The 23,671-nt window shown below is 37.1% G+C and overlaps 2 protein-coding genes across 2 annotated transcripts; one reads left to right on the top strand and one right to left on the bottom strand.

Annotated features, from left to right (window-relative positions):
• Positions 1-2,044: 2,044 nt before the first annotated feature.
• On the bottom strand, positions 2,045-6,007 carry LOC146162482 (U7 snRNA-associated Sm-like protein LSm11). The gene is made up of 7 exons (XM_083384724.1): positions 5,806-6,007; positions 5,351-5,501; positions 4,928-4,990; positions 4,472-4,611; positions 4,098-4,181; positions 3,925-3,970; positions 2,045-3,682 (listed from the first exon to the last, which is right to left on the bottom strand). Exons 1-7 carry the CDS (start codon positions 5,959-5,961, stop codon positions 3,462-3,464), a joined length of 861 nt encoding a protein of 286 aa, XP_083240850.1. The 5' UTR covers positions 5,962-6,007; the 3' UTR covers positions 2,045-3,461.
• A 5,947-nt stretch (positions 6,008-11,954) lies between these two features.
• LOC146162481 (uncharacterized) lies at positions 11,955-23,371 on the top strand. Its single transcript, XM_083385207.1, has 16 exons — positions 11,955-12,041; positions 12,690-12,761; positions 13,284-13,335; positions 13,719-13,837; positions 14,381-14,516; positions 15,066-15,157; positions 15,780-15,948; positions 16,543-16,712; positions 17,339-17,397; positions 17,637-17,742; positions 18,581-18,739; positions 19,072-19,202; positions 19,813-19,901; positions 21,404-21,584; positions 22,055-22,140; positions 23,226-23,371. The coding sequence occupies exons 1-16, from the start codon at positions 11,961-11,963 to the stop codon at positions 23,369-23,371; spliced, it is 1,848 nt and encodes a 615-aa protein (XP_083241333.1). The 5' UTR covers positions 11,955-11,960.
• The last annotated feature ends 300 nt before the right edge of the window (positions 23,372-23,671 follow it).

The following is a 23,671-nucleotide window of genomic DNA, read 5'->3' as shown; positions in this document are numbered from 1 at the left end:
TATCTTTTTTGCAGTTTAATGTATAACGGTGACTGATTTAAATGTTTCCTTAATTTGCTATATTCGTATTAATCAGACTTTTGGAAATCGATGTTTATTTTTTCCCATAGCGTTTGTTACTTAAACAAAAACGACCAGCAGTAACTAAACAAAAATTTAAACAACATTTCAAGTTACAAATAAACATACTTCTAAATAAAACAAAACGTCACAAAACAATAAACTGCTAACATATAACAAAACGTAACGAACAAACTTTATAAATTGCAGCCATAAAAATTAGGGTAGTTTAATAATTTAAAAGGCCCTTTAAGACCAGTAATATTTTTCAAAGCTTAATCTGCCACAGAACAAAAGAAAATAGGGTGTGAAAAACGATTAATCTCAACGTTAGATTTTTTTAGGATTTGTAGGACAGATCCAAAGTCTCTTAGGCAATCATCAGCGGCGATTAGCAAAACGAAAAAGATGAAAGAGGGGCCCCGCGCGCAAATCGTTGACGACGCGATTCACCACCTGCGGCGTATCGCATTGTGACATCACAATGGCGTTGTGCAGCGAGCGGCAGCGTTCTAAATGGCAACGCCCGAAGTTCCGGAACGTTCGGCGTTCTCCCACGAAAATCGATGCCCGGGCGCATCTTCCAGCGCCCCGGGCGGTCCATTTAAATCTTAAATTCCTGGCCAGGAACTCTTGCTAGTGAATACGAAGTTGTGCCGTTGTTTTCTGGCTATTTTGCGAAATTGTCGGCTCCCCTATGTGTAGAAATATCTCGAAAAAACGCGGAAACGGCCCCTAATTTGTCCTGGAAATTGCAAAAACAAAAATTTTCCCGAAAAAGCCTTGATTAAGGGTGCAAAATGCATTAAGGTATGATGTGAAAAGCGCGCGCCTATTTTATTTTAAAGTGGCCTGGGCTTGCAGATCGCAAATTTCTCTAGGTGCAGCTCAAACCAGAATTGTAGGACATCGCCAGACAGCACTAGAGCAAATCTTTTTGGTGGTCTTGTCAATTCAGAGCGCACAAATGGACTATAAGCGCTTTCATTGTCGTTAATGAAGTCCAAAATGGATAAATATGTTGAAAATAGCTTAAAAACTTCTCTACAACGTCCAAGAAAAACTACGACACAGTTACAACAGTAAAAAGTAGGAAATGAATAAGTAGTATTGGGTTATTGCTAAAAAGCAAAGTAAGAGGTTTGTCATTTAATTCAAAGGGTTTGTCATAAAATGAGCAACCAATGAAGAAAATTGACAGCCGCCATAATATGATCATTCCATATGGTGATTAACGAAATACAATCACTTGGTTTATAAAAACATAAGGAAATTAAAGGTCAACGTACACATCTCTTAGTCTGTTAACGATTCACTAGACTCCATATTAGCCTGTATAGTGTATACTTCATTAAAATTAAAATCGCATTTTAGGCCTAAATGTTAAAAAAAACTTAAAAATAGGGCCTGCAGGCGCTTGTTAAATAAGAAACACGAAAAATAGTTTGATTAGATACACGAAAAATTGCATTGTGAAGAAAAATTTGTTTTTAACTGAACAGTTTTCGGTATGAAATGCGCGAATACGTTACTGGAGAACAGATTCTTTTGGCCGTGTGGGATCCATATCGAGCGTATGAAAGTGTATTTCTTAACCCTTTGAACGCAATAAGATTGCCTCTCTGTAGCATATCGTACAAAGAGCATAAAAAACGCTGGCCGAGTTATCGATTTGAACAAATGCCAATAACGGAGGAACGTAAGCGAATCAGATACATGGATGGACCCTTGAACAGTGACATTTAAAGTCGCTGGGCAGAAGGGCCTATAAAGATTATTTCTTGATCCAACCCAGTACGTTTGTCGCAATATTACATTAAACGTCAAAAGCACTTTTAACATTTTACGCGTTGTGGACATTCCTAGAATCACCCGCGGTTAAAATGACGTTTCTTCAAAAACAAAACAAATGTAGTGCTATAAGTTTCATTAAACTATCGAAAGACGTAAATCTTCGTAGGTGAGAGTTTAATACTCTGTAGGCTCCACCATCCTATAAAAAAGGTGAGCAAGACTTCCGAACATTCAGGAAGTTTTAATATTTTAACAGTTGCTAAAGCGGAGGTAAAGGCGATTAAAAAATATACTGTTAGGGATTTAATTTAAGTTTCAGTGTTTTTGGTGAAAAACAAATTAATTTTTGCAGGAAACAACGTTTCCCTACCCAGCAAGAGAGTATAAAAAAATTTCTCAACTAAGCCCTGTCTTTTGAATATTTCAGCAAAATGTATCCGAATTTTAACGATAGTTGAACATTTTAACTTTTGGGGATAAGTTTGTGATCTTTACCGCCACCAAGCGATAAAAATGTACGCGACAAATAACTGTCAAAAACCGCAATGCAAAAGCAAAACGTTTCCAAGACAATTATAACGCAAATGTCTAATCCATTAGACGAAAGATTATCGCAATACAATAGAGAAATATTCATTTTAGCATAGACCCCTTTTGATGGGAGAAAGTTTCAATTTCTAAATAGTTTGACATTAGAACATTTTTCGAAAAAAAGAGGTTTATATTAGGTTCGTCATAGCGATGTTAAGAAAAAGCCAATAAAAACGTATCAACCACTCTTTAGCTTCCTCTCTACAAGACGTACGTCAAGATAACTTATATACAAGTTCAATCTTTTCGATTTTACCTTTTAACATTTAAATTCGAAAATGCAAGCTCACAGTAAACGAAAATCGAACTCTAAGAAAAGCAGAAGGCAAAACAAAACAAAAAGCTGTGTCAAATATTCTTCGAGTTAAATATTGGTGATCGCCGAATAAGTAGACATACATAGAAAAGAGTATTAAACAAAGACGAAACGTCCGGTGTCTGCAAGCAGCAGCGACCACGTTTGGTCGTGTCCATCACAGTAGTGACCGGTCGAAGCCAGAGCAGACACAGAAAAGCTTCTCAGTGTCTGTAAGCAGCAGGGTCCAAGAAAGGTCGTGTCCTTCACATCGGTCACAGGTCTAAGCAGAGCAGACATATAAAAGGTTCTCAATGGAATCCAAGACGCTCTGTGTCCGTGTCTAGAAGCAACAGAGTCCATGCGTGGTCGTGTCCTTTACATCGGTGACAGGATTAAGCAGAACAGACATGGACAAGCTTCTAAAAGGAAGGTAAAAACGCCCGGTTTCTGTAAGTAGCAGCGTCCACGCGTGGTCGTCTCTTTTGCAGCAGTGACAGGCCTGCCAAGGAAAAGCTTCTAAAAGGAAGGCAAAAACGCCCGGTTTCTGCGAGTAGAAGCCTCCACGCGTGGTCGTGTCCTTCACAGCAGTAATGGAAAAGCTTTTTATTGTCCCTGTCTAGAATCAACAGAGTCCACGTGTGGTCATGTCCTCACACCGGTGACAGGTCTCTACCTGACCTGCGCGTCGCAAGAGAATCCGAGCGAAAAGCGTTTATCCTCAGTCGGGCGACGATATTAACACAATGCTGTCTCCTCGCACGTAAACCTGCTTTAAATGGCGCTGATAGAGCTGAGCCGAACCGCCGCTGAAAGTTTCGAGTCTTTTCTTGTGGTTTCTTAGTCGTTTAATGGACGGTGTGTCCCCAACAACTTTCGGGGTCTCCTTTTTGTCGACGAAAGTAACCCCGGTGGTTTCCCTGGGGCGACGAGGCTTCGAATCTGAAGAAATCAGGGATGAGTTTAAAACTCGTGTTTGCCGCCGAAAATTTAGAGCAACCGTACAAAATATTTGACCAATCCCCCTGAACAAATAGTGTTTATTATCAGTTTTTCGATTACCATTATATTACATTTCCTTATGACATTTTCTGTAGCTTGAATGAAAAACATCAGTTGTTTTATAATCAAAACAGATGCACAGCTAACATAATATTAAACATACTCTTGTTTATCACACTTACCTCTTTTTCGATCTTCTAACTTAAGGTTTGCTATCGATTGTTGCAGCTAAAAAAATAAATGTATTGCAAAAAATAGTCATATGCCTAAATAGAAAAACTAAAAATTAAATTAATAATTTTTTTACAATAATATTCTTTAAAAGTGCCACTTAAATCACGTTTAAAATTCCTACCTGTGAAACAGTTAATTTTTTCTGGTGTTCTTTTACTTTACCAAGTGGTGGATTGCAAAAAGTTTCATCGACATCAACCATTATCTAAATGTTACATATTATAAAAACATGTTGAAACAACAGATATTTTTATTTGAACATTTTTTTTATTCTTTATGGGTCTCATAGTCTTACAATTGAGTTCTACCAAATACAATTTAGTAGTGAAAAAAATACCGCTATTCAAAGAACGGTTGTAAAACGGTTATAACATTCCATACACAATTTACCGATTTTAGTATAATATAACCCTAATTTGTATTGAAGTATGCATATTGTCCTTTTTTAAAACAGCTGTAATATACCAAACTGATTTTTCAAAAACTTATACAAACCAAATTCATATATCTGTCGAAAGCCACAATGTAACCCGAAAGAACTCCACGGATACCACAGAAGTTTCTCGTGTAGACATCACAACGCTTGCGTTTTGAAAAAACCTCGTGCAGAAGTTTCATGGGACCCTCACTGAGGTCTATCAACAAACAAAATAGATGGTAGTGCGAGCTTTAAAAGTCTAAAATAGTACATTCTTCTAAGCTATTGATGTTTTAGTGGGTTTGTGTGAGAGGTGATCTATTTGGATAATGTATATACATTAAAGTTTTATTCGCCCGAGATTTTTTTTATGAGGTGAGGTTTTTTTTTAATCTGATGTGTGTTTTTGTGCCATACCATCAACATGTTTGTCACTAGATGAATTCTACATTTTCTTCTATGAATAATTTTGTACTTGTCTCCATTAATTTGGAAACCAAAAAATTATTATTGTCCAAAAAGGAAGAACTTACTCGCCATTGAATTAAGCACATTCTTTTTTTGTTTCTCTTTTCGTTTAGGGGCAACTTCTTCTTCTGCAGCAAAAACATTTTGTTGACTTTTTTTTTTTTGATTTTGTTGAACAACTTTTTTGTGAAAAACAGATTTGTAAAATGTCATATTCAAATTTACAATTTTTTGTGAGTTTTCAAATGGTTTCTTGTTCAAATATTTAAAAATACATCATTATACAAAAAAGTTTAAAACCATGTTAAGCTATGGGTGTTATGCACTAACCTTGTAACTTTACCATGCAAAATTAACAAAATACTCTAATTAAGGAATCATTTTCATTAACAAAAAAAACATAAATACAAACTGCTAATATTGATACTTGACCTTCATATATATATATAAAGCAGTTTAAATAAAATAATAAAATGATCTCACACTACCTACTTCATCTTCTCCCAATTGCTGCCGATCCATCTTTTTCCGCTTTTCCATCATTTCCTTTAATTTACTAAGATCTCTTTTTTCCGCTTCTGCTTTTAACTTTTTGTTCTGTGAAAAACTTTTGCTTTTCCGCGACGACTTTTTGACAACCTGAAACATACAGCAAAATGTAAGTACAGTAGGAATTAACATAAACCATAAAACAAGAATAAACTTTAAATACAAAAATATTGATTTCAGATAAAAAATACCAAATAAAGAGGTATCTCGAACCAGTTGTTATCAAACCTTAATAAGTTGTGGCCCCCTTTTAATAGGTTTTTACAATTTTGCGGCCCCTGGTTTAAGGTTTGGAAAACTTTACTGAACGTCACAATGAAGGTTTTTAACGTCATAATGACAATTACAAATTCGATTTGTCAGAGAACAACCAATTAGAAACCCCTTTCCTTACCTCTTCATCCTGGTTCAGTTGATTTTTCTTTAGTTTAGCTTCGAATGTTGCGACGTTGTCATAGATTTTAACTGAAGTTGTGGGCTGTTCATTTGCTTGCGATGAATAAAGCGCTCTTATCGGGTCAAATTCAGCAGATGTTGGATCTGTTGACATCTCTCTCAAAAACCCAAATAAACAAACAGGATTCTTAGGACATGGGCCGAAATGATACAAAAGTTACAGCATTGTTCATTGACCTGTGATCCTGTTTTTGAATAAAATTTCAAATGATGAAAAGAAGGTAGGAAAACAAAACAAAAAACATTGGAATACAAGATTAAAAACCTATTGTAGTTTTGTTAAAAAAAACTATTTTTTGGAGAATGTATGGCAGATTTGGTGTAACATTTTGACAAAAAATATTTTTGAAAGAGCCAATCACCCACACACCTAAGTAGTTGGTCACCTCCTGAGGCCATTTACCCAGCTAACAAACCACTGTGGAAAGTGCACATGTGAGATCTTGTCGAGATCTGCCATACTTTCCAGACAGGCTAACAAAGTAACTTAAGTCAATTTCCGAAAAAAATCATTGATTTTTGTTGCTAATCTTACAAGTTCATATTATTAAATGCAGTCAGCCTTTGTTTTTCTTACAACAGAAGTCGATGTGTGATTATGTTGCGATAAAAATCCAGTCTAAATATTACAAAGTCTTAAAATTAATTAACTTCTTGTATTATATTATTTAAGAAACCAGGGTAAATGTTATATAGTTCTGCAATTTTTTCTGTAATATATAATTCTGTAAAAGGTACTAGTGTACTAAATCATGGAGTGTTTATTAGTTGTTGATATTAAAATAAATGCTTCTTGCATATTAGTCAAGCAACTAACCGATTGTAAAAAATTAGATCCCAACAAAACTCTGTTAGGCAAACAATCAATTGTCTTCACAGCCAAAGCTCTTTATCTAGTCTAGTGCCAGGTTGGAAAGTGAGGCCTGCGCGGGGGATGCAGGTTTCCGCTCAGCCGCGCAAGTTATGTAAAATCAACGCAAAATGCGGCCAGCCGCGAAAAATCGCTCAAACGCGCAAAACTTACGTCGCGCTAACTGTTTTCAGTATATTACTCCATTTTTAGCCGTGCAAATTTTACAAATAACGTTATAACAGTGTAGAGGTCCCACCATCTGTATTTGTTATTTACTGTGTTCGTTGTGCGTGTGCTAAATGCCTGTTTAAATCGTTCTGGTATATTTCCTTTCCCTGCATCCTGCTCGTTAACTGGCCAGTTTTAATCCTCAATGCATTCGCTTTGAATGCAATGTTAGTTGTGTCCTTTCTACTGCAAAACAGTCGACAATGCACGCCTTATTGGCAACATGTGTTTTTACTGCGCTGTAAGCTATTTTATTGTAAGCGAAATATGCTAAATTATGTAAAAAGCGTCTTTAAGCGACCTGAAAAAAAGCGTCCTAAAGTGACCTGACAGTATGCTCCTTAAATTACAATGAAAGTTTGTTTTAGTTTCGATTTAGTGGAGTCATATAGTACGGTGGTCATGTCTTACCTGTTGAAATATACAACAGCCGCGCAAATTTCGGCGGAAATGTTGTTACAGCCACGCAACTTAAAGCTGCAAAAGCCTGTTTTACCGTAGGTTTATCTGTCTGCAGGGTTTACTGAAATACAGTTTTTTGTGATTTTTGCTGGGGAGGAAATTACAGTATTTGGATTTGTAAGGGTGAAATTAAAAAAATACTTTGAACCACACCCTGTTTTGAAACAGAACAGTCATCCTAATTCAGGGGTTCTTAAACTGGGGTCCATGGACACCTTGGGGGTCCGTGAACTAGTTTTAGGTGGTCCATGAAGGTATATTTGAAATAATAGTGTATATTTCGGGAGTAATCAGATTATTAAAGAAAACAATTAAATCAAAAATAAAACGGTTTTGCACTGAATGTATTGGGTAATACTAATTTACGGAATGATGAATGGTCGGAATGGTCGGAACGCTCACTAATTTAAGTGTTACCCCATTAAAACAATTATTTACCCAACGCACAGTATTTGGTTTAGGGTGGGGTTAGCGTTTGGGTGAAGGTGGGTCAAGTGTTATTATATTTAATAATAATACTGTGAGCGTTCCGACCATTCCGACCATTCATCATTCCGTAAATTAGTGTTACCCAATGTATTTATAGACTCCAGTTCACTTTCACATTTTTAGACCAAAATTAGCAAATTTATGAAGTCTATTTATATTGTGAAGTCCATTTATGACATCATTTTGTAATTTCTTTCGCCTACAGTGGTCCACGAGTCCGCGGTAAAACAAGTTTAAGAACCCCTGTCCTGATTCCCAATCTCAATTTTAAATGAAATACAAATTAGTTCGTATCAGGGTAATTCCCCAATATGAAAGACAAATTTATTACAAAAACGAAACAATGTAAAAAACACTTCATAATCAATCACGTGGAAGAAACAGTATTTAGGCAAGGAATGGAACCTGTTAAAGGAGAGTAGTTGTTCAAAGTTTCAGTTAAATACTGAATGTAATCGATTGCTTGGCGTAGCACGACAATTTTCGAGGGATTTTTGTCGGTTAGGTAGTTCTCTGGCAAATGCTGCTTTAAAACGTTCAACTGGGATGAAATGTTTTGCATTCGAGCTTTTTCCCGGTCGCTTGCGGCCTTGCGTTTGCTCGATCGCTTATCCAAATCATCGTTGGTGAGCAACGAACGACATACCTTTCGCTTCTTCGAAACTGGTGGATTGTGAGCGCCAGTGCGACATCTACCGGCAAAATAAATTGATTCATTTGACGACAAAAAAGTGTTGGTTGGGAAACTGGTGTGGACATCTTCGGAAAGCGATGGTAGATGAAACGCTGCACTTCCAAGATTGTCTTGATCTTTGCAAATTACACTGGATTGACCACGATGCCTCTTAAACCGTGGTTGGTTTCCAACCATTAAGCCAGAATAATGAGACAACTGTAACCTCGAGACCGCGGTGTTAACGGGTATTTCTCCAAGTGGAAGATATTCATGGAAAGGAACTCTTGGCGCTTGATGAAACCGTTTTTCAGCCTGCGAGCTAGTCACTTCCGGCAGCTGATTTTGCGACATTTCTTCCGAAGCCTGGTCATTGAGTTCAGCAAGCCAGCTGTCAATCATAGAGTCGATATCCATTACCTGAAACACAATTATAGAAATGTAAAAGTGCTACTTAGCCTGGAAAATGGCTAACAATAAACATTAAGTTCTTAAACTAACATCGGTATTTCAAATCAGGGCCGTAACCAGACTGCAAAACCAAGAAATGTAGACCGCACAAATGAGAAACCCCGCACAATGAGAAACTTATTCCTAAAAAGAGTACTTATTAATAATAATTGGAAAATATCCGCATAGACATATTGCAAAATAATCTTGGACAATTTGGCTAAGTAATTTTGTTGTTGTTTATGCTTTGGCTTTGGTTCAGTACGGACACTTTCAAGAATCCAGGCTTTAACTTTTAACAACGCCGAGGACGTTATTCAACACGTAATCAAAAACATAATTAGCCTAGGCTATATGCTTTTTTGCGTCATTCCTGTAGTTATTAACAATCGTTATTGCAATAACATTTGCCGAAAATTTGTTTTCATTTAAACCAGAGTTTCCCGAAGTAGAGTCATTATACCGGAATGTTTATTAGGCCTACGGTAATTATAGGCCTCAAAGTGTTATATCTACAAAAAACATCTTGATTTAATATGCAATTTCGAAAGTAATGCTAATCACGAACTACCTGATTTAAACACAGCTTCCTAAGTGCGTATACAGCCAACAAGTTATTGCGTATGAGGTAAAAGATCGCACCAATTTAAATAAACTAAACGGGCTTGTAGACTAAAACGTATAGCCTTGCTTTTGACTTATTTGACCCATTTGTAAACTCTGGTTATTGCTCTAAGTTTAGCCTTCAACAAGTTGAACCTTTTTACGAATCATTGTCTATTTTGTGTTTAACTAAGCAGCCTAAATAGGCCTATATACTGAAACCCGATTTAGACAATTGGCTTTAAAAATTCGCTTACCTTCAATGTAATATTCGCTGTTGCTGAGAAACTGCACTTGAAATATACATGCACATCTTGTTGGAAATCGTTTATGTAGGTTTAGAATTGCGAACGCGATTTTCGCCTTACGGATTACCTTATTGCACCACATCACCCTGAGACGGAATCATTTGCACCTTTCGACTTGTATTTAGTGTATCAGCTACCGGAATGTCCGGGGAATAATTTGTCGCGTACTTAGCACCTATGCAGTCTGCACCGACTTATAATTGCCAAGCGTTTTCGCATCGATTCTAATTCTGTTCCGATGTGTGACTGATCTATGGCAATTAGTGTATATTACGACTAGTAGAAACAATTTTACAAGTTAATGTTAGAAATTTTTATTCGACCGGTCGCATTGGCATTACATTTTTATATTATTATCATAGAGAGTAAGAAGGCAATTAAAGCATTCTTGTTTTCATTCTGACTGTGGTTGTTTGGTTGATCAGTTGCTTGTGAATAATTTTGAGTATTTTTAAATTAGCAACAAAACAAAAGACAATTACAAAGTCTGGTATAGCGGAAAATCATAAAATTTGGTTATACAGTTAGGTATTAAAAGTGGTTTGAATTTTGCACGGCGTAAACTTTAACTTCCAAAACATGGCTTGTCTGTGACGGACCCCATCATATCTGCCGCAAAATTGTTTTTCCGAAACCATCAACAAACAGCAGCGATTAAAAGAGAGTCCAAACACAAATAGGAAGCGAAACTGTTGATGTTTGTGCGGTATTGGCGTTTTGGTGAACTGAAATCGGGGCCATCAGTCAGTGATTCACTAGTCGTGTAGACATCGGCGCACTACAAGGTTTTAATGATGTCAGCGGCCTCCCAGCGGTCTTCCAGCTACATAACACGATCCTACATGGGGTCTGTTTTTTACCGGATCAGCAAGAAACGCGATAAACAAGTTAAACATTGAGCGCCGACCGATCTAGGACGACTGACTTTTAATCCTGTTCGCCCGATAAGGAGTCTTGTCGCACCGATTTGCTGAACGGATTCGAAACTTACTTTGCAATGGACAGCCCGTGTCGACGTATATAGGACAAGGCAACGAGCAGTGAGGGGCGAGTGGTAGTCTTTCAGTATTAAAAGTCGTCCATCTGGCAGCGGGTATGAACCTAGCCGTTGAACACCGCGGGTGAACGGTTGTTTGCGGTTTAAAATGGCTTTTTTTTAAGCATCACGACAGAATGACTGCATCCTTAATACCGCGCATTCCATGTAGTCTACCAAACGCAGTTAGAAATCAGGTTGTGTAAAAAAGAAGTTCCTAAGAGCGAACGTCTACTGCTTATAAACTATCAGCTGCGTTAAGATACAAATTGTAGATCATTTTAATTAATTGCGGTTAACGATTTATTAGGCTCATGTACTAATTCAAGGAGAGATAGGAAGTGATTAACGTTTTATCGCAAGTATAGGCCAACAATCCGTAAGATGAAGAAGTTATTGCTCACGGTGGATTAAACATGATTAAATTAAGCATCTTATCACGAGTAATTTTTTTTTCCTTTTTTCACTTTGGCGAAGATAGATTATATTAAGGGTAGTGGCCTTGCTGGTGTTCATAAGACAGGAGAGGCATCTTGAAGCTCGTTATAGTGTTAAAACATTGACAAGATGGCATAAAATGTTTAAGGTTTGTGTGTGAAGAATTGAGAGGTTGTTTTAGCAACATCGAAAGATGCAGCGGAATTTTATGGGTTTCGAAACCACAAAAAACTAGTTTGGCCGGTTAAAAACACTAAAATTCATTCTTAAATTTCGCTAGAATTTTTTTTCATCTAATGGAAAATCCACAGTCGAACAAACAAGTTATATAGATCATTTTCAGGCAATGCAAAAAGTAGGGAAGTTCGTGCTGTTAGTTTTTTTATTTTACAATATATAATTTGTTCAATATTATTCTCTGCAATTCAAAATAAGTAAAACATTATATTACCAAAATTCCTTGTAGCATAAATTACATACAAAAATGCGCCAATATCTTTGGCTCGCCCTAGCGGCGTGCCTTCTGCACACCGGATTGCCGTTAGGTGTCGACATGGGGAGCTGTGGGTGCATGTGCGGAATCGGAGGACCTAACACGGGAAGCGTAATCGGTCCAGGTGGAAGCTTGACCGACGTAAGTGCGAAATAGACTGTACCGCTAAAGAATAATTTCTATACCCTTTGTAACGCTTGTTAAACGTACCACGATTAACTTGCCATATAAATATCACGCAAATCTCATTTACTATAGTTAAGCGGCTTCGATAAGGGCCTAAAAGCCGAGTTCAGTTGGTTTGAAGCTTGTTTCATCACTTTAATTGTGTGCCACTTTGCACAATTAGTCACATGTGCACATTCGGCCGCCACGTAAAGAATACTGTATACGAAACAGAATGCAACAGCGTTCTTCATATACGCTTAGCTAGACTACAACTTAAGAGTTCTAATTGAATTTGATACATTTAGAATTTGACATTTGGTTTCCTGGTGTAATTTGGGACTACGTGCAATAAAAACGAGTAAATATACATTAAATAGATCAAATCACTCACATGATAGAACAATCATTACAGGATATTGGACATTGTCTGGTATTATCACAAAATATTGCGTAAGACAATTACCCGCGTATAGCATATTTAATGAGAAAGCTACTTGTATAGCATTTATCTTGTGTAGTCAATACCGACTCCAATTAATTGCTGGCTACTAATTTGCCAACAAATTGGGAACAATTGGTCAAATAATATTCGACTTAGATGACCAATCTCTAATCTTATAGGCATCTTCGTTCCTTAATCGAGTTCGTGGTCAAAAGGGTGACATCGGTAGACCAGGAAAAGCCGGACCGGCTGTAAGTATTTTTGTTAACAAAAGTTTACATATAGTTAGATGCCCGTTAAACACTAGAAAGAGATTCTGCAGGAAATCTCGATCCTATTTTATTTCATTGTTGCGGACAACATTTTGCACATTCCTGCCTTATAAGGTCAATGTAAGATAAAATAAGGTAAAATATAGAGCTCATCAAAATTGACACACAATTTGTCACAAATACATTTTTTAGTTTTAAATAAGAAAATGCCGCTGTCAACCAAGAATTATTATTGTTACAATTCGTAACAACGTAATAATAATAACTATGTAAATTGTTGCTACTAGGCATAATATTCGTTAAAATAAACATATATAGTTTTCCAAGCGATCATTCACCCGAAGGAAGGCTAGGAGACTTGAATTGGTCGCGGAAACTTTGTATAACGTATATAATTACCAGAGGCTATTTTCAATTAGTAAAAGGCAACTTACCCAGATTGTTCGACACGTTCATCAATAATTTAGGCTTGACCCATATTTAATGATTTTTTTATTACAGGGAGGCGTCGGGCCACCAGGGATGAGGGGCCAGCGGGGAATTCCTGGTCCAGGTATGGCGTGTAGTTTACCAAAACCTTCAAGAGTTTATGTGTTGTTACAGCAAAGTTAATTATATTGTTTAACAGTACGGGAATTCTCCAAGATGCATGCTTTATCAATAGGCTACTATAGTTAAAAAAAAAAAAGTTGTGAGAAAAAAAAGACTTGTCTCAAAACAAATTGTGAATACTGTTCATTTCATTTATTAGCAACCAAGTGTAACTTCAACACATTAGTTCCTTCTTTGTAGTTTAGCGTGCATGGCTAGAACCTCATTTTCTGTAATTTAAACTTAGGTAACCAAATTAAAAAAAATCCTGTTTTGATATCATATAGATCAGTGTTTTTATAGCTTTATATATATACATCGGTAACAAGTTGTAATCACTTATAGCCGGAGGCGGCGGCGGAGACGAGGCAGCCTTTCCATCCTGCTTTGACCTTCGAGGTGCCAGCTACACAACATCCGGAATTTACAAGATCAAGCCTTCAGCTTTATCATCATCTTTTTACGTAAGATAAAATGCAAAACATCATCACTAAGATACAGGGTTTAATCGCTTGAAAAACTACGATGTGCTTATCCTTACATGTTTGTTGATTGAGATCAGTTGGTTTTGTCGCAATATTAACGTTTAGCAGTCTGCTGTCAGCTCGTTTTGATCTATCCGAGACTGATTTACGACCCTTTTTACAGCACATGTTACATCCATCTAAATTGTTTCGTCTACACAGTTAGCTTTAATAAGGAATACATTTTTGGATATAAACGGTCTATAAAAGTTTTAATGAAAACTCTTCGAAATGTTTTCATTCAGCTGTTTACACACTTTGAACGTTCAATTCAACTGGAAATTTGAACGCCGACTTTTTTTTTAATTGCATAATTCAAACTTGAAATCAAATATTAGCAAACTTAGAAAGTTAAAATTCAAATGCGTCCATGAGATGCTAGATCATTTTCTCGGGTGTCTAAAAAAACCTTACTGACTGGATTCTATTTTCCTTTAAAGTGGAAAAGTTTAGAAATATATAAATCTAAGCTGATTAATCCAGACCTACTGCGACATGGAAACTGCAGGCGGAGGTTGGACTCTGGTGGCCAGCATCCACGAAAACAACATCCAAGGAAAATGTACGATCGGAGATAACTGGTCGAGCGATCAGGGATCCGCTCCTTCAAATTACACAGGTAATATTGCTGTGACCGTACTGCTGTGCTGCATTTATGCATTCTGTTTTAAAATAAAAGAGAACGTCAAATAATAAAGCAAACACTACTTTTGTGTATGATAAATTTGTACTTTCTCTGTGTGTGATATATACTGTAAGCTTAACAAAGGGCAAAACACACTTATAATTATTATGAATTCAGTTATCTTTACTTGAATTGCATTACTGTTTAAATGATGATACTTGTTAATAGTTTACGTAAAATGTAAGTTTACCTATGCAAAGTTAATTTACCTGCTGTAGGGTAGTGGCGCTTTCTATTTTCGAGCGAAACTGTCTCATTATACCAACGGGATAAGTATACAGGCCTAATTATGTCCAGTAACTGGAGGTCGTGTAAGCATATTAAACAAGAACAACATATTGAAATAAGCAGAAGAGAACGAAATAACAAATTACCTTTTAGCCTTATCGCAGTAGTAGAAATGCAACTTTAAAATTTTCGGAAAAGTATATCACAACTGTGTCAATTGGTATAGTAGATGGATTAGATGGTTTTGTTTTCAAGGGAGCAAAAATTGGGAGAACTTTAACGTTTTCGGGAACGTAGAATCGGCGACGGATGCTGACTACAAGAACCAAGCCTATGCCGCATTGCCTGTAAGTAACGTGAATTATAATTATTAGAAGTTCATCATGGAATTAGTATGTCAACATGCATCGTATTGCGCTGCTACAATGTAACTTGTTTGTTAAATAGTCGCAATAACAGTATTTTCCACAGGCTTATAAGGGTTTAATAATCGGTTATATTGTAGCTTGCTTAACGTAAACCATTGAATAGCGTGACAAAACCGATATTATATAACATTGGTGACTTTTATTGCATGCCGATTTGCTAGGCCTAATAAATTAATGAATAATTTAGTGTTACACTGCATTTTAGAAATTTGAAACTTTATGATTAAGCCCATGCTTTCGTTTTACGTTCAGCCCAAGATGTGACTTATGTGCTTCGACTGTGCTGGTAATTTATACTACATACTTAATAGGTGACTTTTTGTCAAGCTTAACTTGTTTTATAACGCTTAAAGGGTAATTAATCATTAACTGAAACGCAAGGAAACGACAGAATACTTGCTGTCCAAGCGATTTGAGACGTGAACCAGAAATATTTGAATTAAAAAGAACCACTATGTTTACTCTTATAGGCAACATGAAAACACAATTTTAAATTGTGACGCTAATTACCATACTGTACTCATTTACTTTGGACCCACAGGCCAGTGACGTCATGATTTGGCACGTTCCCAACGGAGCCGACGTGAGCCAGTGGTCGAGCCTTGCCTTCCTCAAGTATTACACAGACAACGGGTTCCTGACCGACAACGGTGGCAATCTACAGTCGATGTACTCCAAGTACTTCCCACTGAAGAGGGTCAGCAATGCAGGTGTGGAAAGATATTGTCTTACATAGGTTTGTTGTCTGGAACTGGCTAGCTCAGGGATGGGTAACGTACGGCCCGCGGACCAGACCCGGCCCGCCAACACAAATCATGCGGCCCCTGACCAATTTTACCAAGAGGGCAGAGGCCATGTCGTATATTTTTTGGCTAAAAGCATTTTTTTTACATTTACCGCAAATATTGTTCATCCATCGTTTGGTATCAATAGCTTGACTGAAAATGCCGCCGTTTTGCTGGCGGCAAAGCTAATTTAGAGTTATTGAATAAAAATTGTCGATTTATATCTGCATTTTGAAAGACAATAAAGAGATTGTTTATGCAAATTCATGCAATCTAAGATAAAATGGCTTAAAAGAGAACTAAAAATCAAGTATATTTTGTCAACCGTCATGCTCACATTCGTAGTCCAGCTATTTAAACAAAGTCTCTAGGTTATAAGAGACTTTTCAACCACATTAGAAGTCTAAGCCATTTAGGGTTGATTCTGCGCCATTTAAGCTTGCTTGTGCCCCAAGAAAAGCGCACAGCACTCGCAAAGGCAAACTGCTTCAGTGCTCAAAACTTTACCCCCACGTACAGGTACAGCACAAGAGGGCGTGGTGAGCATTCTGCGGGCTCTTAATGCTTCGGCCTCAGCCGTACGAAGCTCAATACCGAACTGGTACAGCTACACTTACGACTTCACGAGCGGCGCCACGCAAAACTACATCAGCGACGGCGGCGGGGACATGTACGACACCGGAAACAAGGCAAGGGCTTTAAATCCGAGCCTGTGTTACTCAGTGTTTTAATGTAGTTTGGGTGTTTACTGGTTATTAGGGAAAGTGGGAGATTGTTTTTATGCGTTGAGCCCTGTAGAGCACGATTGGCAAATTACCACACCTTGCTAGTTGTGAAACACTTTTTTACGTTTACAACACTTATACGTTTACAACGTTATACCATATCCTTAAACACACAAGGGTGTTGGGCGAGAATGATTTCTAGAGTTTTTACCTGCTAGATTATGCTAGAATGTTCACCAATCGTTTAGTTATTAGTGAATATTGCAGGCCACTTTTACAGATAATCTAAATTTCATGAATGACACTATTATTTAATCGATTATTTCAGGTCTATTCTACGTTAAAATGGCATAGAAACACGGTTAAGCTTTAAAGTTTAAACACAATGCCTGCTTGAATTGTAGGCCCAACCTAGTGAGGCCTAACGCAATAATACCCAATTAAGACAAACAAGTTTCTGTTTTTACGTATTCTTCAAATTTGATTCCTAGATGTACGATAGGTTTGCAAACTGCTTTTTCGTCACAACTATACGTTGTATGAATGGTTTCTTTCCTGTAATCGATATTTTATTGTTGTTTTTTTCGCAGGTGTACTACAAAATCGGCACTGGATCTTTTCAACAGATTACGTACAACAAGGTGTACAGGTAATTTACTTCACTGGTCCTGTAAAATGATGTAGGCTAAAAGCTTGCATAACCTATGGGAGTTATTCGAAATGCGCCACCATCAGTATTGCGTCTAAAATATAACGTCTACCTTGAGGCAAAGTACTAGTTTTGACAGCTGTGTCAAACGTGTTCCATTCCAACTCTCACTAGTTTTTTCGGCTTGTTTGTAAAGAAACCGTTGTTTTACTGTTGATTGACCATCATGTTATTTTCAGGGATCTGGTAAACGGCATAGAGGTGTCCAGTAGCACGGAGCATCCTTTTGTCATGTTGATGTGGATTGGAAACAGGGGTGGTGCCATCGAAAGTTTCCGCATTAAGGTGAGAAACCGCTCACAAGGCAAATTTCTTGTGTACAACCTGTATAGCATAGGCGACAATGTGCAGCGTTTTAAAGCCTTCCAACCCAGACAAAAAGTATATTTTTCAATTAGGGTATATTTGTGCGAATATGCATGTGGGTTATCAACCATTCTATAAATAATATCAAACATTTTCAAAAAGCAGGAAAACTGTGTCTTACCGATTGGAAAAAAATCTTTGTGAGGAGCAACGCAGTCAATTTTAACAAGTGGTCATTTCGAATTGTGTTTAATGCCGAGTGAAATTTTCCTAATTAAAAACACAATATTAATAATAAACTCAGAAATATACCGAAAGCCATTGCACATATGTGTGTTCAGGTTTCTTCAAACTCAGAAATATTAGAATTGTGTTCAAGCTTTTATAAGTGGAATTTTTACTCACAATAACTGATGGTTATAGAAGTGCTTATCAACAAGTGTTTATCAATTACTCGACCTTTTTGCATTTCAAATTTATATTTTCAAGCTATATGTTAAAAACAATATGGTGAAAGATACACAGTAAGGATGGGGTCCTTCTTGCCTAGTGTGATATCTGAATTGTCAGTATAAGGTTTTTTTCTATTTACTGCAGTGTTGTAAAAAGAGTTTTGAAATTAGTAAATCCCAGTCAGGTCATTTGTAAAACAAAGTCACGTCAAGTCATTTGAAATCAGTTACTTAAGTGCTCTTAAGTCAAGTCATTTACTAAAGTCATTACAACACTGCTATACCGGCACACTAAACTAAACCGATGAAACGTCAGTTTAAAACAAGCAGTTTTGTTGTGTTTTATTAACAAGTTGCATATGCAGGTTCAATCAGGAACGGGTGCTGACGGTAGTGGGTCCCATGCCAGCTATCGAGGCGAGATTTCCTACGAGGGCCTCATGGCTAAGTACAAGGCGTACAACGTTTACGACGCCAACGACCCCTCCATTTGCGAGGTCTATTTCTACGTTGCCAATCAAAACGTAAGCCTGTGTTGTGCTTTTTTGACACAAGTGGCCTAAACTTCGGTTGAGATACTTATCCGTAGAACATCGTTTCATTATAATCAAGATACTTATTCGAAGTAAGCTGTCGTTTAATTACATTTTCCTATTTTTTTCTAACCCCGTGTTAAAATTTTAAAAGTAATTTGTATGAATTTATTTTTTTTACTAGCTTTGTGTTGAAATGTTAATAGTAATACGAATAAATTCTGGAGCAACTTTTACCCTTTTTCTCCCTGTTTTTGTACCGTCTGTGTAAGGTAGTTCGCTTTAAAATTGACAAATTTATAAAATATAAAAAACATTTCTAGACATGGGGGTCGGTTCTTCCGAGCAATTTTGATAGCGTAGACTGGAGCACAGGAACCGATAGTTTGGTGAACAGCGTCCGAGCATCGGGCAGCCCGCAGAACATCTTGATGGGCTACACACTTTTGTCCAGGTGATAACAATACTGCAACGGCTGCACGTACTTATGTAATGCTTTAGATTTGCTGATCTTTATTTTTTCCTGGACACAGAATGTGCAATTGTGCCTATTTGTTAAAAAAACGTTTTTTACGACTCAAGTTGATATCGTTTTTGTCATAATTTCCAACAGCCTATATTGTGCAAAGGCCATCCGATTCGATGTAGCATAACCTGTTAAATATGACAAAATATTCAAAGAGATGAAATCACAACTTGCAAATGCAATTATTTTTAATCTGTTAAAAAATGACAAGTTATGTTTAAATATCAATCCTTTTTTTTCGGAAAAATTTACATTCTCAATTGTGAAAAACGTTACTTCATGGATGAAATATTCAAGTAAATTTGGTATCTGATCGGTACCGATATAACATGGATATCGACCAAGTGCCGATACTAGCACTTGGCATCGAGTATCTTTCCATTTACGATACTATCGGATCTCTGTTTTATTTCTTGTAACAAAAATATTTGTTTCCCTATACATTCCATAAGCGGCATTGTAGCTTGAGTTTCGATATAGTTTTTTTTTTAGTTTCGATATCTGGGTGTTTTACGTAACTTTTTGACGCTTCCTTTAGGGAGGATGATTACCAAGTGGAAGAGTCCCACGTTAGACGAGCACTTGAGCATATGCTGCAAGATATTGCCCACTTCAATCAAATTGAGAGTAAGTATATACTCTTTCTACTTGTCAGTGATAAAAGGTGTTTTCAGTTGCTATAGATATTGCGTCTCACATTTGCTCTGTACTGCAATTTTCGAAAAAACAAATCACTTCGAAATAACTGTATCCGACATGCTAATGAATATAAAACGTTAATCGCAAGTGATAATTTAAAAAATTAAATTCTAAATTTAAACAAATTGATGAAAAAAGTGCTGATACTGCGTTGGAGCGAAATACAATTAACTTTACATTGACTATAACCAACTTGTCGGGTTCACTGTAGGGTTTGAACTCAAACTTATTTCAGTTTATCCTGTTCATTGGGTTCAACACAAGATAAAGGCAACCGGTTGTCAATGAATTAACGATAAAAAATGATTTACTGCAACCTGGTTAGAAAGTTAAAATAATTCGTGACGAGTAATGCGACCGATCACTATGAGAAATAAGGACACAATTGTCATTTTGGATTGCTTTTATTTTACGTTTAAACGAAAAAATATTGAACAATATTTACAAGTTGGTTGCGTTTAAAAAGGGTCAAGACTAAATACAGTAAAATCAGTTATCACGGATATATACGACAGGGATAGATCACAGTATGTTCCCATGCGGATTCCATGGCTTAGTTGCTTGTTCCAGGCTTTCGATTCCCTAACATAGAGGCTTCAAAATTGTGCGTCGCGATGCTCTGGTGCATCGTTTTAATTTTCCAAAGGCGCCGCAACAAAATTCTGTTTGGTATCTCAACTCCATTGACTCAATGCAAAGCTTGCATATATGTTATTATCTCTAAAAATTTGCATTCGAAATTTTCGAATCGATTGTAATTTTCTGAAACAACAAATATATAAATAAATAAATAAATAAAAATTAGTAGCCTTAAATTCCTATATCTAGTGGCGTCGTAAATCTAATAAATCAGGCGTGGCAAGACAAATCTGTTTACAACCGCCTAATATCTTAATATGTGTAGTTGTATGTACGAACGCATACAGCAGACAACAGTGCTGTGATATTTTCTCGACCTGATCCCTCAGTTCTCACTGAACCTGTGTAGTTCAGTTGGTAAAGCAACGGCCCCGGTGTGGCTGAGGTCACGTATTCGAACCTCACCGCCGGCTAGATTTCTTTGGCTTGCCTTACTTCACCTTCCGTCCTAGTTAAACCTATTGATTTCAGTAACGCAGCCTTCCCCACGGCTATTTGTACACCGATTTAATTGATGCAAACCGAATATTTGAAAAAGAAGATATCTCCTCGCCCTAATGCACGTTAGTGACGACAATGACTTCGAATGACTTCTAGCTTCTATTTGAAATAAGAAACTGGCTTCTATTTGAAATAAGAAACTGGCTTCTATTTGAATAAGAGACTGATGATGCCGTGATTGGCGAAATATATTTCTCTTTTATAAACTAGAACCTATAGTGACTGATTTTGACTGAGACAAGAAAGTCTATACTGTTTTGCCGATTTAATTGATTGTGTTTCGTTGCAAGATTTCAACTGCAGTCGAGTCAACGAAAGTTTGGTGACCCCGGTACGCTACTTGTTGGGCGACAACGATGCCGTCATGGCCAGGGTTCCGCCAAATATACGCTCACAGGTGCAGCCCGGGTACATTCACTTTAGAGCCTACAGTCCAAAGGGAATCCCCAACGCCCTTTGTCCAGGAGTCAAGTAAGTGTTGAACGAAATTGTGTTATTGTTTTTGTCTTGCAGGGTTACGAATGGCGTTTTTTGGGAGTTGATCCGTTTACCTTATACTGTCTGTGATTTATGGATGGGTGTGGCATTGATGCAAATAGGTATAAAAATTCTAAGACCTCAGAAATTATGGCGGAAAGGTTTTGTTTATTTTATATCAAATCGAAAACTTCAGTTGAGCAATTGTTTTGGTCATAGCTTGTCAGGTAGCCTAATCTATGTTTGTATGGCGTCTTGTTTCTTGTAAAACAACAATATACTAATATTACGTAAAAAAAAATACTGTTAGCAAACTATAGTACTTTCAAGCATACCAGTGCTTATTTTAGTGCTTAGTAGACTAAAACTTCTCATCCCATATAGTTCATGCCTCCTTGTAAAAGTTTTTTGCGCACAAAATGCCGCCCCCTAAAAAAAAACACTATGGTTTATTTACGCCGCAGATCGGATGCTTGTTCACCGGCTTCTGTTTGCGTGGGAGGAATAAACACCTACAACAGCGACAGGCAATCGTGCGGAGACTTTGCAGGTACGTACCGTCCCAGGCATTGCAAAAGTTGCACTATACAGTTGGCTTTGTGTTTTACACTTTATCTCAATTCTCCAGGGTTTTTACAAAAGCGTATACTTTCAGATCGACACGCTTAAAGTTATAGGTATTTTTTTTTTGCTCTTAACTCGTATTATGTGGGTTTTATCAAAACACAAAATTCCTGCTTGATATTTGTACTTTTGACCTTGGATGCCGAAAATGACAGCTCATACAATTGGGCGGACGCATTATATCTAAAAACGCCATTTGCGGTATTTTGCAAGAAGAAAGATCTTTATTTTGACATATCACTGTACCGATTTCGTTATGTGCTAATAAAGAAAACCGGAAGCGCCAAAATTAAACGTTTTACAGAACCCTGAACAACTAGGCCATCGAACAAACAGTGATTTAATAAGGGATGGGCGGTTGATAATGACATAGACCGTATAAGTATAAGCAAAATTCTTAGGGATCGAGTGAAAAAATAATCCAAAATACATCAAGAAAGAATTTTTTAAATAAAGCTGTAAATGAACATTGTTTTGACAAGCTAGGCAGATTAGGAAAAACTAAAATTGCAAGTGAAATTCAGTTAACCAACGCAATCACAAATCACAATAAAACGTAAAGAGTTATTTTAACTTAAAAATATTACGTAAGTCGCGTGTTAGATTAAATTGCTTTGCAAATCGGACCCGGCACGCAGGCCGTACTTTGCCCAGATACGGATTAAAGCAATGATTTTCAACCGGGAGGCCGCGGCACTCTAGGATGCCATTTTTAACACTCAAGGGTGCCAAGAGATATTTAAAATTCTTTGGTATTCCAGTTTTTGCTCTATTGGTAAGCTTCTTGATACAATTTGTGTGTACGATTAAATTGCCAAAAAAAAAAAAAAAAAATTACACCTTGTTACACAGTTAATGTGCTGTTTCAATCTCGTTTATTGTAACGTTACAGTTAACCACTCAGCAAAAATACGAGCAAGGGTGCCGCGAACTATTGATAATTTCTGTAGGGTGCCGCAAGCCAAAAAAGGTTGCGAAACACTGGATTAAAGCAACTGTTTCTCGACACAGGATGGGCCGGCAATAGCGGCAACCAACCGACAAAAACGGAGCCGGACGGGATGGCGCATTCACTGGACGACATCGACTCCAGTATTCTGATCTTTACGCGAAAACAAACAACTGGAAAAGTTGTGACGAAGCCCAGGAAAACTTAAAGGTCCGGAGTTAAAGTTCCAGCAAAGGACCGCATTGAAAGTGTAGAGTTGAACCACGGATTTACTCAGATTTAATTTCGCTGTAATTACTTTTTATTTTTTTTTATTAGAATCGTTAATAGTACACCTGTATCAGAACTCAAAACACCATGTGTAGATTTTTACAGCGTTTTTCTTCTGAAAAAAGGCATGTGTTGATTTCTCTCGTCCCTTATATGTCGTAATCCCCAATTTGTAATTTCCCAGGTGCAGAATTTGTAAATAACTTCTCAATCACGTACGGAATAAATCGTCGATGAA

The sequence above is a fragment of the Ascidiella aspersa genome, chromosome 3 (assembly GCF_963924565.1).
Source record: "Ascidiella aspersa chromosome 3, kaAscAspe10.2, whole genome shotgun sequence".
NCBI classification, from domain to species: domain Eukaryota; kingdom Metazoa; phylum Chordata; class Ascidiacea; order Phlebobranchia; family Ascidiidae; genus Ascidiella; species Ascidiella aspersa.
The sequence above is the reverse complement of the archived record's forward strand: the minus strand, read 5'-3'. Positions and strand labels throughout refer to the sequence as shown.

Coding starts and splice junctions, on each gene's coding strand:
- LOC146162482 (XM_083384724.1), bottom strand. CDS start 5,961: ATGTCAACAGATCCAACATCTGCTGAATTTGACCCGATAAGAGCGCTT. Junction 5,502..5,805: donor AACTGAACCAGGATGAAGAG/GTAAGGAAAGGG, acceptor TGTATGTTTCAG/GTTGTCAAAAAGTCGTCGCG. Junction 3,683..3,924: donor GTTAGAAGATCGAAAAAGAG/GTAAGTGTGATA, acceptor TGATTTCTTCAG/ATTCGAAGCCTCGTCGCCCC.
- LOC146162481 (XM_083385207.1), top strand. CDS start 11,961: ATGGGGAGCTGTGGGTGCATGTGCGGAATCGGAGGACCTAACACGGGA. Junction 12,762..13,283: donor CAGGAAAAGCCGGACCGGCT/GTAAGTATTTTT, acceptor TTTTTATTACAG/GGAGGCGTCGGGCCACCAGG. Junction 17,743..18,580: donor TCGAAAGTTTCCGCATTAAG/GTGAGAAACCGC, acceptor TTGCATATGCAG/GTTCAATCAGGAACGGGTGC.